The sequence below is a fragment of the Argopecten irradians genome, chromosome 11 (genome assembly GCF_041381155.1).
Source record: "Argopecten irradians isolate NY chromosome 11, Ai_NY, whole genome shotgun sequence".
Classification (NCBI taxonomy): domain Eukaryota; kingdom Metazoa; phylum Mollusca; class Bivalvia; order Pectinida; family Pectinidae; genus Argopecten; species Argopecten irradians.
This window is the reverse complement of record NC_091144.1, coordinates 26,647,041-26,660,563: the sequence shown is the minus strand read 5'-3', so window position 1 is coordinate 26,660,563 and position 13,523 is coordinate 26,647,041. Positions and strand designations below refer to the sequence as shown.

Below are 13,523 nucleotides of genomic sequence, written 5' to 3'. Positions count from 1 at the left end.
AGCTTGTTTTAGGCAGTCTTTTAAATGCTGTCATTCTAGAGCGCCTATTTGACATAGAAACACCAAAAAGCGGCATGGCGTTCGATCTGGGAGGATTGGTAAATATTGGCTCTAAATACGCCGTATTTTTCAATCGAAAACTGAGTATAGCCTGCCTTTACATTGTACTGTTTTACCTTAGGCTTCCATATGGCCAAATGACGTTTGTCAGGCATTACGTAGCCGTAATCTAGTGATAGAAATGTTTATATACCAGGTTGGGCACAACCCTGCATTTGGGTAACGGTCCATTTGAGTAACAGTTACTTGTTTGCAGTTATCAATAAGTTACCCAATTAAGTAATTTTGTGAAAAGAAAACGTATAATGTTGGTTTAAAACTTATTATCAAAAAAGGGCATCATAACTTTTAGAATGCCCTACAACTGATCAAAGACTATTTTTCTGTGGGTGAAATATCAAATTCTGTTGTCTACTGGGTCGCGACCAGTTACCGTGTTTTTTTCGAGGTTTTTAAGGATTTTGTCAAAACTAACGCACAGAAGGCGTTGAAAAATCGACATCAATTATCTTTAGTCCAAGATACTTCAGTAACAATAGTCGCTACTTAGTTTTAATAATATGTTTTTTGACGAGACGCCATTTATTTTCACCGCTAATTGGTACAGTTGACGATACCTACAGGACCAGTTACCGTGATTTCAAAATAGAAAAGAAATGCGCTTTTAAAAACATGCTTATAGCACCAAAACTTAGCTTGTGTTTCATTAAAGCGCCCAATATCTTTTGGTGAAATAATGTAATCGTAATGCATGGTTATTTTGGGATCCAGTGACTGATCGGCGAAAGCAGCACGAAAAAAGGACTGTCTAAAGGTGCGTTCGATAGGTGACCAGGGAATCACTAAAAACAGGATTCAGCTCCGGGCAGGAGTAAATTTAGACAAACAAAGGTGTAGACGATCTAAAACTTACAAAAAATTCACTAAAGACAAATTAATTTTCTTTTGACGGTAACTTGCCGTATATACCCATTATTTTGTTTTGACCTACTTTGATGCAGACGATTTTTGAAAACAACCAACAAATAAACGATGATTTCATGAAATTTCAGGATAAATATGCAAGTGAGTCATGATTTCAAGCTATTCCCCGCTATGATTTAGTGTTGCAAACTTTGATTTCAAAAGAAAAACGTAGATTTGTGAGCAATATCGACTGCAAATGAACAATTTTTTGTTGAATGAACACTTGCCTGGCAACCGTGATTTAGCTGTTTAAAAGAATCCAAAAAATTGTGCGGGAGATAGTGTAGAAGTCACGGTAATTGGTACATCACGGTAACTGGTCGCGACCCAGTAACTTTATCAATTTAGGTGCTCTCCATTGACTTCAGTGTATAGCAGTGCAAATATCATGGTTGAATGAGTTTTACCTTTGTTCTTTTTTTAGCACCATAGTAAGCAATGGAGGTGGTCTATTTTGTGACTTTTACCAAAATTGAGACAATGAAGTTTGTCCCATTTTGATTAACAATGTACAATGTTATGTTAGTAATGGTGCCATGTCAAAATTATTACGCCTTTTTTTTTATTAAAAAGTTTAAAACAACTTCATGCATTTTTCTTACACAAAATTCCTCATTTGGGTAACTTATTGATTACACAAACAGGTAACTGTTACTCAAATGGGTAACCGTTACCCATATGCAGGGTTGTGCCCAACCTGTTTACTGAACAACATCATGTCTTGTCACTAAATCAAGTGCGTATTTTACTTATTTCGTTTGTTGTCACATGTTGGCATTTGATGTCGGCATATAGGATGATCAATTATCAGCCGGATGGTATTATCACAGGCGTCGGCTTCTAGTTTGAAAAAAAAAGTATAATACTAATAGCTTACCCCGAGACTCCCTAATCCAATAATATTAGATCTCGATATTGAGAAACTTCTGATGGGCAATACCGAGATCTAATGCCCGATCTCTATATGAGTCTTTGCAAGTTACGCCCTCAAATTAGTGTGTAAGTTTGACGCTTAATTACTAAGTAAAAACTTACCAGAATGTCAAAAAAAAACATGTATAGCATGAATCAGTAGTTATCCATGAACACAACTGGTATGACAAAATATAAATCCACGGAATAATCATGCACACAATTTATAGGTGACCCATAGCAATTAAGTGCAGGGCTGTATAATATAGGTAAAATCCAATTCAATTTGTCACTTCCGGTTTATCAAGTTATAGCATGTAGTATCAAGTGGAAAGATAATATTAACAGTGGTAACCAAGGTTGTTTATGCGTACGGAAACAAGTATTTAGTATTCAGTTCTGATATATTCTTGAAATATTTAAATAAATTAATGCATTTAGTCGAAATACTGTAAGATATATTTGTAGATTTTTTACTTTCCGTCACCATTCCATAATTTGTAACTACCCATAAAAATGGCGACCGGGTAGACTTACAAATAATGGTGGGGGTAAAGAAACTAAATTCAATGTAAAAGTGCAAAAGTGACGTTTGGTATTTTGGATTTAAGACATGATTTGGGATAATTCTTTTAGGATTTGAAAGGTTAGTGTAAACACAACTTGAAATTTTGAATTTATATCGAGCCTATTTCTGCGCCATGTGAATCCTGCCTTAATTGTTAGAGGTTAGACACGACAAATATATATACCGTATGTTCTATTTGCAGATACAACTGGTAGGAATCGCTGTATCTGTAATGGAACGAGCTGTACCAGCCGAACCGAATCGGTATAATTAAGTGATTCGTTTTCAGAAGCGTACCACTTGTATCTAAGATGGCGGACCCGAGATTCCTCATTTGTCACCGAAATGTTTTCATTGTTGAAAACAAGGCAGAGCATATTTATATCCGATAAAATTACACGGATTGTTTATTTCAATGTGTACTGAAACTATTTAGGTATTATTTTTATATCCATTTCATTGTTAACACTGAAAATATGTAGCTTTTATATTCAAAGCGTATCCTTCAAATGGGTGCCGCCATCATGGAAAAATCCAAACATGTTCCATTGTATGATGTGTGATGTTTTCTATTTTTGTAGAACGTGAATCAAATGACAGCAGCAGGAAAAGCTCTAGATTCAGATGCCTCCAAATATGTTAATGATGTAAGTGAATTTGTGCATTTCATCCATTGATGATTAATATATAATAGTATTGGGCTGGATCAATATATCAATATACCGATATGTATCGGTTTTCAGCAGTGTATCGAATATCGATATGCAAACATGCTGTATATCGCTGTATCGTTTTAACAACTCAACCTACTGTTTTTACTATAGAAAGAGGAAATTCCAAACAAAATTTATTCTTGAACATCATTCAAGTAAGAGCATTTCAATCAAAAGGAAGTGTTTAAAGCATCTGTGTCACCTAGATGGATTTGAAATGTCTTTTCATAGCTAAGAATACGAATTGACAGAAATAAATCAACACAGATGGTGAACCAAATCAAATGTCTGGTAGGTTTTTGCCAGGTTATAGAATGTTTTATCAAAATTGTCTTTTATTGTCACAATATTCAAAACACAATGGTCAACTGAATTTGAAAAAGAGAGGTCCACTGTATCGTCAATACGTGTCGTGTTAGGTGTATTGTTTCAGTGTATTTTTTGATACGTATCGTATCGTTTTAGACCTTCCAATACCCAGCCCTATAATAGTATAACGTGTTCTACCGGTGCTATTTAGCTGAAACTTGCCGAAATTATCCAGATATGATCTTGACAAAGTGTTGTAACATCTCTGGTTGATCCCAAATCGAAGATGGCTACCATGACACCATATCTAATTAATTTCCTATATGACTATTTCCAAGGAAGTCAGACTGTTAAGGCCCTTGGGCCTCTTGTTCAGAAAGTACTGAAGCGATCTGTCTCAAATTTTATATGTGTTCCCCTAGGACCTTAGTTGTGCATATTGCATTTTGGAACCAATCGGTCAACAAGATGGCCGACAGGTAGCCATCTTTGATTTTGATAACTGAAGTTTGTTACTGCTATATATCTCGAAAAGTACTGAAAGGATCTTTCTCAAATTTCATATGTGGTATGTAGTAAAAGTTTGAATAGCAGAGAAAAGATCTCTCTTTCCAATGTCAGACATAAAGATAATTCTTTGGTGGGTGCCAAGATCCCTCTGGGACCCCTTGTTTAATCTTGATATTAATTTAAATTGATGATGAAAAAGTGCTTCAATCTGTCAATATCAATTTAGATGCAACTGTTATAAAAGATGTACCAATAATTTGAAGTAAAAACTTTGTTGAAATGAAATATTTGTACAGCAATTGATATCTTTTTCTTTCTTTTTCAGACAAATATTGAAATGCAGTGGGCTGTGAAAGCTTACCACCATGCTGAAACTTATTTTAATGTAAGTCATCAAGCAAAACAAATTACTTTAATTTTTAGTGCGAGTGTACTCGTACTATTATTTTCCTTGTCGGGTGTAGAGTCTGTGTACATCCGCTATGTGCAGATTCCAACTGCACATGCGATACCGGAAGTTAGTGCCTTATGCCGTTTAATAGATTTCGCCATGATTTAGTGACACTAAACTTTCAAAAACATATATTAAGATATACTTGTCAGCGACAATCTACTATAAATTAACAACAGTGACATTTCACAGTGCTAAACACATTTGTGTAAACTTCAACCGGCATATCATACAAATTATTGCATCTACTTTGGAAACTTCCGGAACAATACAATGCAATTCAGGTTTATTTATTGTCATTAAAAGAAAGTGACGAAAAGGATAACTTTTAGTACCGGCCACATATTTAATTTATTTCACATCATCCTAGGTACTAGGTGTACGTTGCACTATCACTTACTAAACCCTGTGACTATAGACCGCATTTGCTGCAGTTCTAATTAATATTTATAAAATTACACAGCTTTGCGTGAGAGAAACAGAATAAGAAACACAATATAAAATATCAGTCTGAGTGTCTTGAGCTCTAGATCTAATGTACCCCAGTAAGGCGTTGAAGCATAGCACTGGTAAATCACCACGTGCATAAAGACTGGACGGTGTTCTAGCGGACGACTATTTTGAACAACGAAATAAGTTTATCGTATCAATATAAATATGATAAGAAACACACTTTTATGTAACAAATAATTTCAAAGTAATTTTACAGTAATTTAAAGTTCTGATGAAGTAAAGGAAAGTATTTATTACAATGCACCAATGGCGTAAACCATCTCCTTGCAAAAGTCCCAAGGATACTGAGCAAAAGTGCTAATACATCTGTTGCAGACGATGATTTCATAGCGGAAATTGAGGTTAGGAAGTATTTAGCGAGCACTTAATGTCTAATAGACATATTTCTAGTTACACTAGGTATTCATAAATTCAGCAAGTTAAGATTGCATTTTGGAATAATTTATATTGAAAACATAGAAACTTAAATATACTCCTTATCTCTGGATCTAGATCTAGATCTAAAGTCATCAGGTATGTTTTACTTTTTAACTCAGAGAGTAATTGTCTTTACTACCAAAGATATTATCTGAAGAAGATAACAGACAAAGCAGTACTGTCACAAACCTGAATAATAATTTGCCTTTTGGTTATTGTTCTTTTCCCATCCTAATATTTATGTTTTATTAGCCCACCATCATCAGATGGTGGGCTATTCAAATCGCCTTTTGTCCGTGGTCAGTCGTCCGTCCGTCCGTCCGGTAACAATTCTTGTTACTGTTACTGCTATTTCTCAGAAAGTACTGAAGGGATCTTTCTCAAATTTCATATGTAGGTTCCCCTAGGACCTTAGTTGTGCATCTTGCATTTTGGGACAGATGGCTCAACAAGATGGCCGAGCGACGGCCATTTTGGATTTTGATAGTTAAAGTTTGTTACCGCTATTTCTCAGTAAGGACTGAAGGTATGTTTCTCAAATTTCATATGTAGGTTCCCCTAGTTGTGCATATTACATTTTGGGACGGATCAGTGAACAAGATGGCTGGCCAGCGGCCATCTTGGATTTTGATAGTTAAAGTTTGTTACCGCTATTTCTCAAAAAGTACTGAATGGATGTTTCTAAAATTTCATATGTAGGTTCCCCTATGACCCTAGTTGTGCATATTACATTTTGGGACTGATGGGTCAACAAGATGGCCGACCAGCTGCCATCTTGGATTTTGATAGTTAAAGTTTGTTACCGCTATTTTTCAGAGAGTACTGATGGGATGTTTCTCAAAAGTCGTATGTAGATTCCTCTAGGACCCTAGTTGTGCATATTACATTTTGGGACTGATCGGTCAACAAGATGGCCGACCCCCAGCCATCTTGGATTTTGATAGTTAAAGTTTGTTACCGCTATTTTGTCAAAAGTACTGAAGGGATGTTTCTCAAATGTCATATGGATTCCCTTATGTAGATCACATTTTGGGACTCTAGGACCCCAGCCATCTTGTTTTAAGTGCATATTACATTTTGGGGACTGATGTAGATTCCCTAGGTCAACAAGATGGCCGACCCCAGCCATCTTGGATTTTGATTGTTAAAGTTTGTTACCGCTATTTCACAAAAAGTACTGAAGGGATGTTTCTCAAAAATGTCATATGTAGATTCCCCTAGGACCCTACGTTTTGTGCATATTACATTTTGGGGACTGATGGGTCAACAAGATGCCAACCAGCGGCCATCTTGGATTTTGATTGTTAAAGTTTGTTACCGCTTATTTCACAAATAGAACTGTACTGAAAGGGATGTTTCTCTAGTAAATGTTCATAATGAGATTCCCGAGCCCCAGCCATAGGACCCTAGTTGTGGGCATATTACATTTTGGGAATGATGGGTCTTACAAGATGGCCAACCAGCGGCCATCTTGGATTTTGATAGTTTAAAGTTTGTTACCGCTAAAGTTGATGTATAGAAAAGGTCATGTAGATGTACCCTAGTTGTGCATATTACATTTTGGGACTGATGGGTAACAAGATGGCCAACCAGCGCCATCTTGGATTTTGATAGTTAAAGTTTGTTACCTCTATTTCACAAAAAGTACTGAAGGGATGTTTCCAAATGTCATATGTAGATTCCCCTAGGACCCTAGTTGTGCATATTACATTTTGGGACTGATGGGTCAACAAGATGGCCAACCAGCGGCCATCTTGGATTTTGATTGTTAAAGTTTTGTTACCGCTATTTCTGAAAAAGTACGGAAGGGATGTTTCTCAAATGTCATATGTAGGTTCCCCTAGGACCCTAGTTGTGCATATTGCATTTTGGGACGGATCAGTGAACAAGATGGCTGACCAGCGGCCATCTTGGATTTTGATAGTTAAAGTTTGTTACCGCTATTTCTCAGAAAGTACTGAATGGATCTTTCTCAAATTTCATATGTGTAGATTCCCCTAGGACCCTAGTTGTGCATATTACATTTTGGACTGATCGGTCAACAAGATGGCTGACCGCCATTCTTGGATTTTGATAGTTAAAGTTTGTTACCGCTATTTCTCAGAAAGTACTGATGGATCTTTCTCAAAGTCATATGTAGATTCCCCTAGACCAGTTGTGCACATTACATTTTGGGACTGATGAGTCAACAAGATGGCCAACCAGCTGCCATCTTGGATTTTGATTGTTAAAGTTTGTTACCTCTATTTCTCAAAAAGTACTGAAGGGATGTTTCTCAAATGTCAATATAGATTCCCTTAGGACCCTAGTTGTGCATATAACATTTTGGGGACTGATCGGTCAACAAGATGTCTGAACGCCAGCCGTGCATATAACATTTTGGGACTGATCGGTCAACAAGATGTCCGAACGCCAGCCATCTTGGATTTTGATAGTTAAAGTTTGTTACAGCTATTTCACAAAAAGTACTGAAGGGATGTTTCTCAAATGTCATATATAGATTCCCTTAGGACCCTAGTTGTGCATATAACATTTGGGACTGATCGGTCAACAAGATGGCCGACGCCAGCCATCTTGGATTTTGATAGTTAAAGTTTGTTACCACTATTTCACAAAAAGTACTGAAGGGATGTTTCTCAAATGTCATATATAGATTCCCCTAGGACCCTTGTTGTGCATATTGCATTTTGGGACCGATTGGTGAATACTGGCGGCCATCTTGGATTTTGATTGTTAAAGTTCGTTACCGCTATGTCTCAAAAAGTACTTAAGTGATCTTCTCAAATGTCATTTGTAGGTTCCCCTAGGACCCTAGATGTGCATATTGCATTTTTGGATTGATCAGTCAATAAGATGGCCGTCAGGCAGCCATCTTGGATTTCGATTGTTATTGCTATTTGTCTGCAATTACTGAAGTGATGTCTCTCATATTTCATGCGTAGTTTCCCCTTGGGCTTTAGTTGTGTTACCTTTGGGACTGATTGGTCAACAAGATGGCCAACGGCAACCTGTCGCCATCTTGGATTTCACCTCTGATTCTCAGAAAGCAATAAAGCGCGCGATCTGTCTTAAATGTTATATGTTGTATATTTGAAAACATTTGAAAAGCAGGGAAAAGATCTTTCTTTCCATTGTCAGACAAAGATCATTCTATGGTGGGCGCCAGGATCCCTCTGGGATCTCTTGTTATTTATTGTTTAACAAATATATTAGAAGTCCAACATGTAAACAGATACCATATTAGTTATACGTTTTATCTATTTTGTGTGTCAGGGAAATGAAAGATATGTATGAGAAAGTTGAAAGCAATGAGTGAAAGACTAACCACCTGTACATGTGTGATGTTGTGAGAGGATTGACCCCAGGGCTCCCATCCCTGGCAGCTTCATCCAAAAACTGCTTGGGAAAAGTAAAATTGTTGTGTTTAAAAAAGAGAGGAGGGGTGGTTAGAATCCTCTAATAACTTAATTATGTATAAATGATTGTACTCTAGTTCTTCAATCTTAGATCGTTTTTTAATTCAAGTGGAGAATGACAATAATAGTCATCATCTTGAATCCTAATATACAGGGATGACTCTATGCTTGACAAGGGATTACATGTTAATTTTCAAATGATATAATTTTTTATTTTTTTACTTTAGTTGCTGTGTTCAGTTGATTCATCGTTGCTGAAACTGACAAAGAAAGATGATGCAATTTATGAACATTTTCGAAAAACCTTCCCAGACATGGCTGTGGATGTCCTTAAGGATAGCGATCTGAAGACTCCTGAAGCAAAAGCTGTATGTTTATATGGCACCAATATAGCTATATAGTATGCGCTCAAAAAGATAGGACTAAACTTAACAGAATAATTTTCATCATCTGTCACTGAAACATTTGTGATAAATATTTCTAACTAGGCCAGGCCATTCAAGAAATATATGTGTTTCCGGTAGCTCTACCTTATAATTAATGACTACCAAAAACTTTTTATTAGTAAATTTTCATACAAAATGTAACCAAAAAAATTGTGTGTTTTGTTCAGAATTGTAATTTAATGTACAGGTTTTGTCTATTTATATATAAACCATGAAATGGAATCTGACAACTCCATGGTTAAAAATCAGGATAGATGTCTTAAGAGTATAAAACAAATTAAGAGAATTGCTTTCCTTCTTCTGCCCTTCTTCTTTAAAGAATGTTACTAAAAACACATATATAATTTAATTTGGCCTTATCTGTTATCATGGGTGCAACTGTTTTTCTAGATGTAAGTAATTATAAGAAATGAATTGTTTTACCAGTGTGTAACTTAGAGATATCAGTAAACAAATATTTTATCTTTTATCAGGCATGGCGTGACTTTTTAAAGTGCTATGAAGGTGAAATAGAAGATTACAATTTTGGAACACTGATTCGCGTAGATTCAGCAGGAGATATAGCTGATGACAATACAACTCTAGGTAAAGATAATTTTCCTTAATTAGTAAATGAAAAGTATTTGAAATTCTTAAGGATATGCTTTAGTGAAAAGTGAAATTTTTGTGATGACTAACTTTTTTCTAAACATAAAATATAGATTTCATATTCATAATTTAAAACGGAAAAGATTTTCTCAAAACCGATCACCTCTAGAAACCGAACATGGATGTCATGTACGGAATGAGTTCCTTATCTGTTATCATGTTGTTGCATGCCATGTCCTGGGGCATGTATACAAGTGTGAAGGTGTGCAACTAGTAAGTTTTTCTAGATGTAAGTAATTATAAGAAATGAATTGTTTTACCAGTGTGTAACTTAGAGATATCAGTAAACAAATATTTTATCTTTTATCAGGCATGGCGTGACTTTTTAAAGTGCTATGAAGGTGAAATAGAAGATTACAATTTTGGAACACTGATTCGCGTAGATTCAGCAGGAGATATAGCTGATGACAATACAACTCTAGGTAAAGATAATTTTCCTTAATTAGTAAATGAAAAGTATTTGAAATTCTTAAGGATATGCTTTAGTGAAAAGTGAAATTTTTGTGATGACTAACTTTTTTCTTTTAAAAATATAGATTTCTGGAAATTGGAGTTTATACCAATGTTGAAAACAGAAAAGATAATATGGTTTTGTTCTTGATTTTGAGCTACAATGTAACTTCCCGCAACCAAACCTTCTCAAAACCGATCACCTCTAGAAACCGAACATGGATGTCATGTACGGAATGAGTTCCTCTTTATTAATGGTAAATAAAATTTCCCAAAACCGATCCCTCCCAATACCGAATACAGGACAGATTTTGAGATCGGAATAGTCAAAAGTAACTAAAATACACTTCTGAAATACACACGTACCTGTATCCATAGTTGTTGCATGCCATGTCCTGGGGCATGTATACAAGTGTGAAGGTCATAAGTATAATTATGTACACAGTAATTATACCAGAGATGGTGGTGTAATTATTTATCATGTCTATTGTTTAGATATTTAACGAAGGTCTATCACGTGCATTGACGGTTTGTTTACTGTAGAAAACAAGCAGAGCTAGTAATAAACAGAAAGTGTCGTATTCAATTTTGAGAGTCTCACACGGGTTATTTATTTACTTATGTAGTTGTCAGATATCGTAAATTATCTGTATGAACAAGCCGAAGCCATGTATTGTTTTGTCATATAATGAGCGGCATCGACTGATCATCATGTAACTAGACCAAATTTGATTTCATTCTTGATGTGACCGGAAGTGATCGGCTGTATGTAGGTTAGATCAGACAAGAACATCCCCAAGAACATTCACGCAACTAACTACGTTTATAAGCGGTAACAAAGTCAAGATTGTTGTAATCCATCCCTTTAAATTATATGATTTTCTCTTTTGTGCTAACATTTACATTAACAATTAATATCGGCCAGTTATAACAAACACTAGGCAGTACAGTGTAGTGTAGAAAACAACTTCCGATCAATAAAATACGGATCGTAATTTTCTATTATGGCCTGGTTGAGAGGGCACTATTGCCTCATAGAATTGTCGAGGGATGGAATAGTGCCCGAGCCTAAGGCGAGGGCATTATCCCATTATGAGACAATACTATGAGGCAATAGTGCCCTCTCAACCAGGCCATAATGGGTTTAGTACATCACCCTGACATGAGACCATTTTTCATGTCATCGTAATGGAAGCACGTCAAGCGATAGGTCAACCACGCAACGCTATTTTCATTTCCACACCATGTTGTTACATTAAAAGTACAACATATGAATTGTCGCAGAAATATGGGATTCCATAAGAACGGGATTCAGCTTCATGAAGATTAAAAGTAGATCAATGTAGAACATTTGTGAACTGTCTATTGTAGAAAAGCAAGATTTGCTTGCACAAAACAGCCTGTCCGCCTTCTTGACGTCTTGGTCGAAGCGCAACGATATAATGATGCCATGTAATGATGACGTCACAATACATTCACATTCCATTTCGGGCCGCTTGCCTGGTCACTATTGCAAATAGTACCCATGTGTGTAGCCAATCAGAATCCAGTATTCTGTCACGTGATGTACTAATGATCGATAATCGGTAAACAAAACCCTCTCTAAACCGGCCAAAATTCTATGCACTGATTATTATCGGTTTAGGGAAGTTCCACTGTATTATGATTGAGAATAGCTATTTGATGTAAATTGTGATTTCACCAGAATTTCACTGTTTTGTTATGTTTTATTTTGTTGTATTTTCAGTTTTAAGAGTCCAGTTTTTGGCAATAGAGATAGCAAGGAATCGTGAAGGTTTGAACAAAGCTGTAAGAGAAAAGATCAGGAAACAGAAAGAAGAATCAAAATCATAGCACAAACTTTTTATATTGGATTAACAAGAAGAGGGTGGGGAGAGGTGGTGTATAGTTCTGATGATTATATACAACACTATAATGTTCATGGATTAAATGGTCTTTGCTGCTATGTGATATGACTTTGCAAGACTTTTTGCCAAAAGTGTACCTAGTGCTTGGATCCTGATTGTCTGCACAAGGTTTTCAGTCAATTTCAGAATGTCAAGTGCTTTATGTGTCAATTTCTTATATTTTAACCCATTCTTTTTGGATTATTAAGTTAAATATTTGAGAAATTCAAGTTCCGGTCTCATATTAAGGTTACACATGTCATATGAAGGGGCAGGTTGTCCCCTGCCTAGATGGTTACTGTCGAGGAAACAAATTGATATTGATTAATACATGTCAATTTTCTAAATTCATTGTATAAGTATTGAAGATATGAACTGCATTATTTCAGACAGATTAGCTCAGTAAGAGACGTTTCAAAAAAGATATGTAAATTGTTGGTAAAAGTATCATAATTATAAAGTATGGTATTATAATTTTAATACTGCCGTAACTCTTTGATGTGGTTAGGTCTACAATTGAGGTATATTCATTTGGAAAAGGCTACCTTCAGCACTATTTTATATCATATTTCTGAATATAACTCTCTATCAATTTTCAGTGGAAAATGTTAATGCAGAAATGAAAGGATTTACGGAATTCAGTGAAAAAGCATTTTCGTTTATATTAATAATGTCTCTATGTATGATAAGGCCCCATGGGCCTCTTGTATAAAAATATTGTTATAATGAACCAGTTTTTATACAGTTTTCTCATCAGTTCTTGAAAGTGTAAATCTGATTATAGCTGGTGTCTTCAAGTTTTGTAAAGATTAACCCACAGGGACCTGAACCAGCACGGTATAATAAATATACACAGTGTATGTGTATTATAACACTATTAATAAATGTATATTTATATTGTTGGTTGGAAATTGTGCAAGGTCCCTGTGGCTTAACCAACACGCTTTGACAATGTTGTTTTATTTTTATGCAACCCATACAGCTACATGTGCTTTTATGTTAAAACACATGCTGTGCAGACTACATAACTAATGTTGTACTTCATACAAGATTATGAATTTAACCTATAATGTATAAAACATGTCTACAAAAGTAGGCTTTATGGTTATATGTTTACCCATTGCTTGCCATGGTATGAATCAAACTCAGTTCAAACCCATCTGAACTCAAACAGAATTACTGCAGTCTGTACAGTGCATGTGCAAGATTAAAAGAATCTTGTACATATAATTAGGTA

At 35.6% G+C, this 13,523-nt stretch overlaps 1 protein-coding gene across 1 annotated transcript; it reads left to right on the top strand.

Annotated features, from left to right (window-relative positions):
- The first annotated feature begins 23 nt into the window (after positions 1-23).
- Positions 24-13,378, top strand: LOC138335138 (protein PBDC1-like). The gene is made up of 6 exons (XM_069284076.1): positions 24-98; positions 3,088-3,153; positions 4,364-4,423; positions 9,063-9,203; positions 9,755-9,866; positions 12,127-13,378. Exons 1-6 carry the CDS (start codon positions 75-77, stop codon positions 12,231-12,233), a joined length of 510 nt encoding a protein of 169 aa, XP_069140177.1. The 5' UTR covers positions 24-74; the 3' UTR covers positions 12,234-13,378.
- Positions 13,379-13,523: the final 145 nt, after the last annotated feature.

What these genes read in the sequence shown, in the direction of transcription:
- LOC138335138 (XM_069284076.1), top strand. Translation starts at nt 75, where the DNA reads ATGGCGTTCGATCTGGGAGGATTG. An exon ending in CCTCCAAATATGTTAATGAT is followed by an intron (nt 3,154 to 4,363) that starts GTAAGTGAATTT and finishes TTTCTTTTTCAG; the next exon opens with ACAAATATTGAAATGCAGTG. An exon ending in AGACTCCTGAAGCAAAAGCT is followed by an intron (nt 9,204 to 9,754) that starts GTATGTTTATAT and finishes ATCTTTTATCAG; the next exon opens with GCATGGCGTGACTTTTTAAA.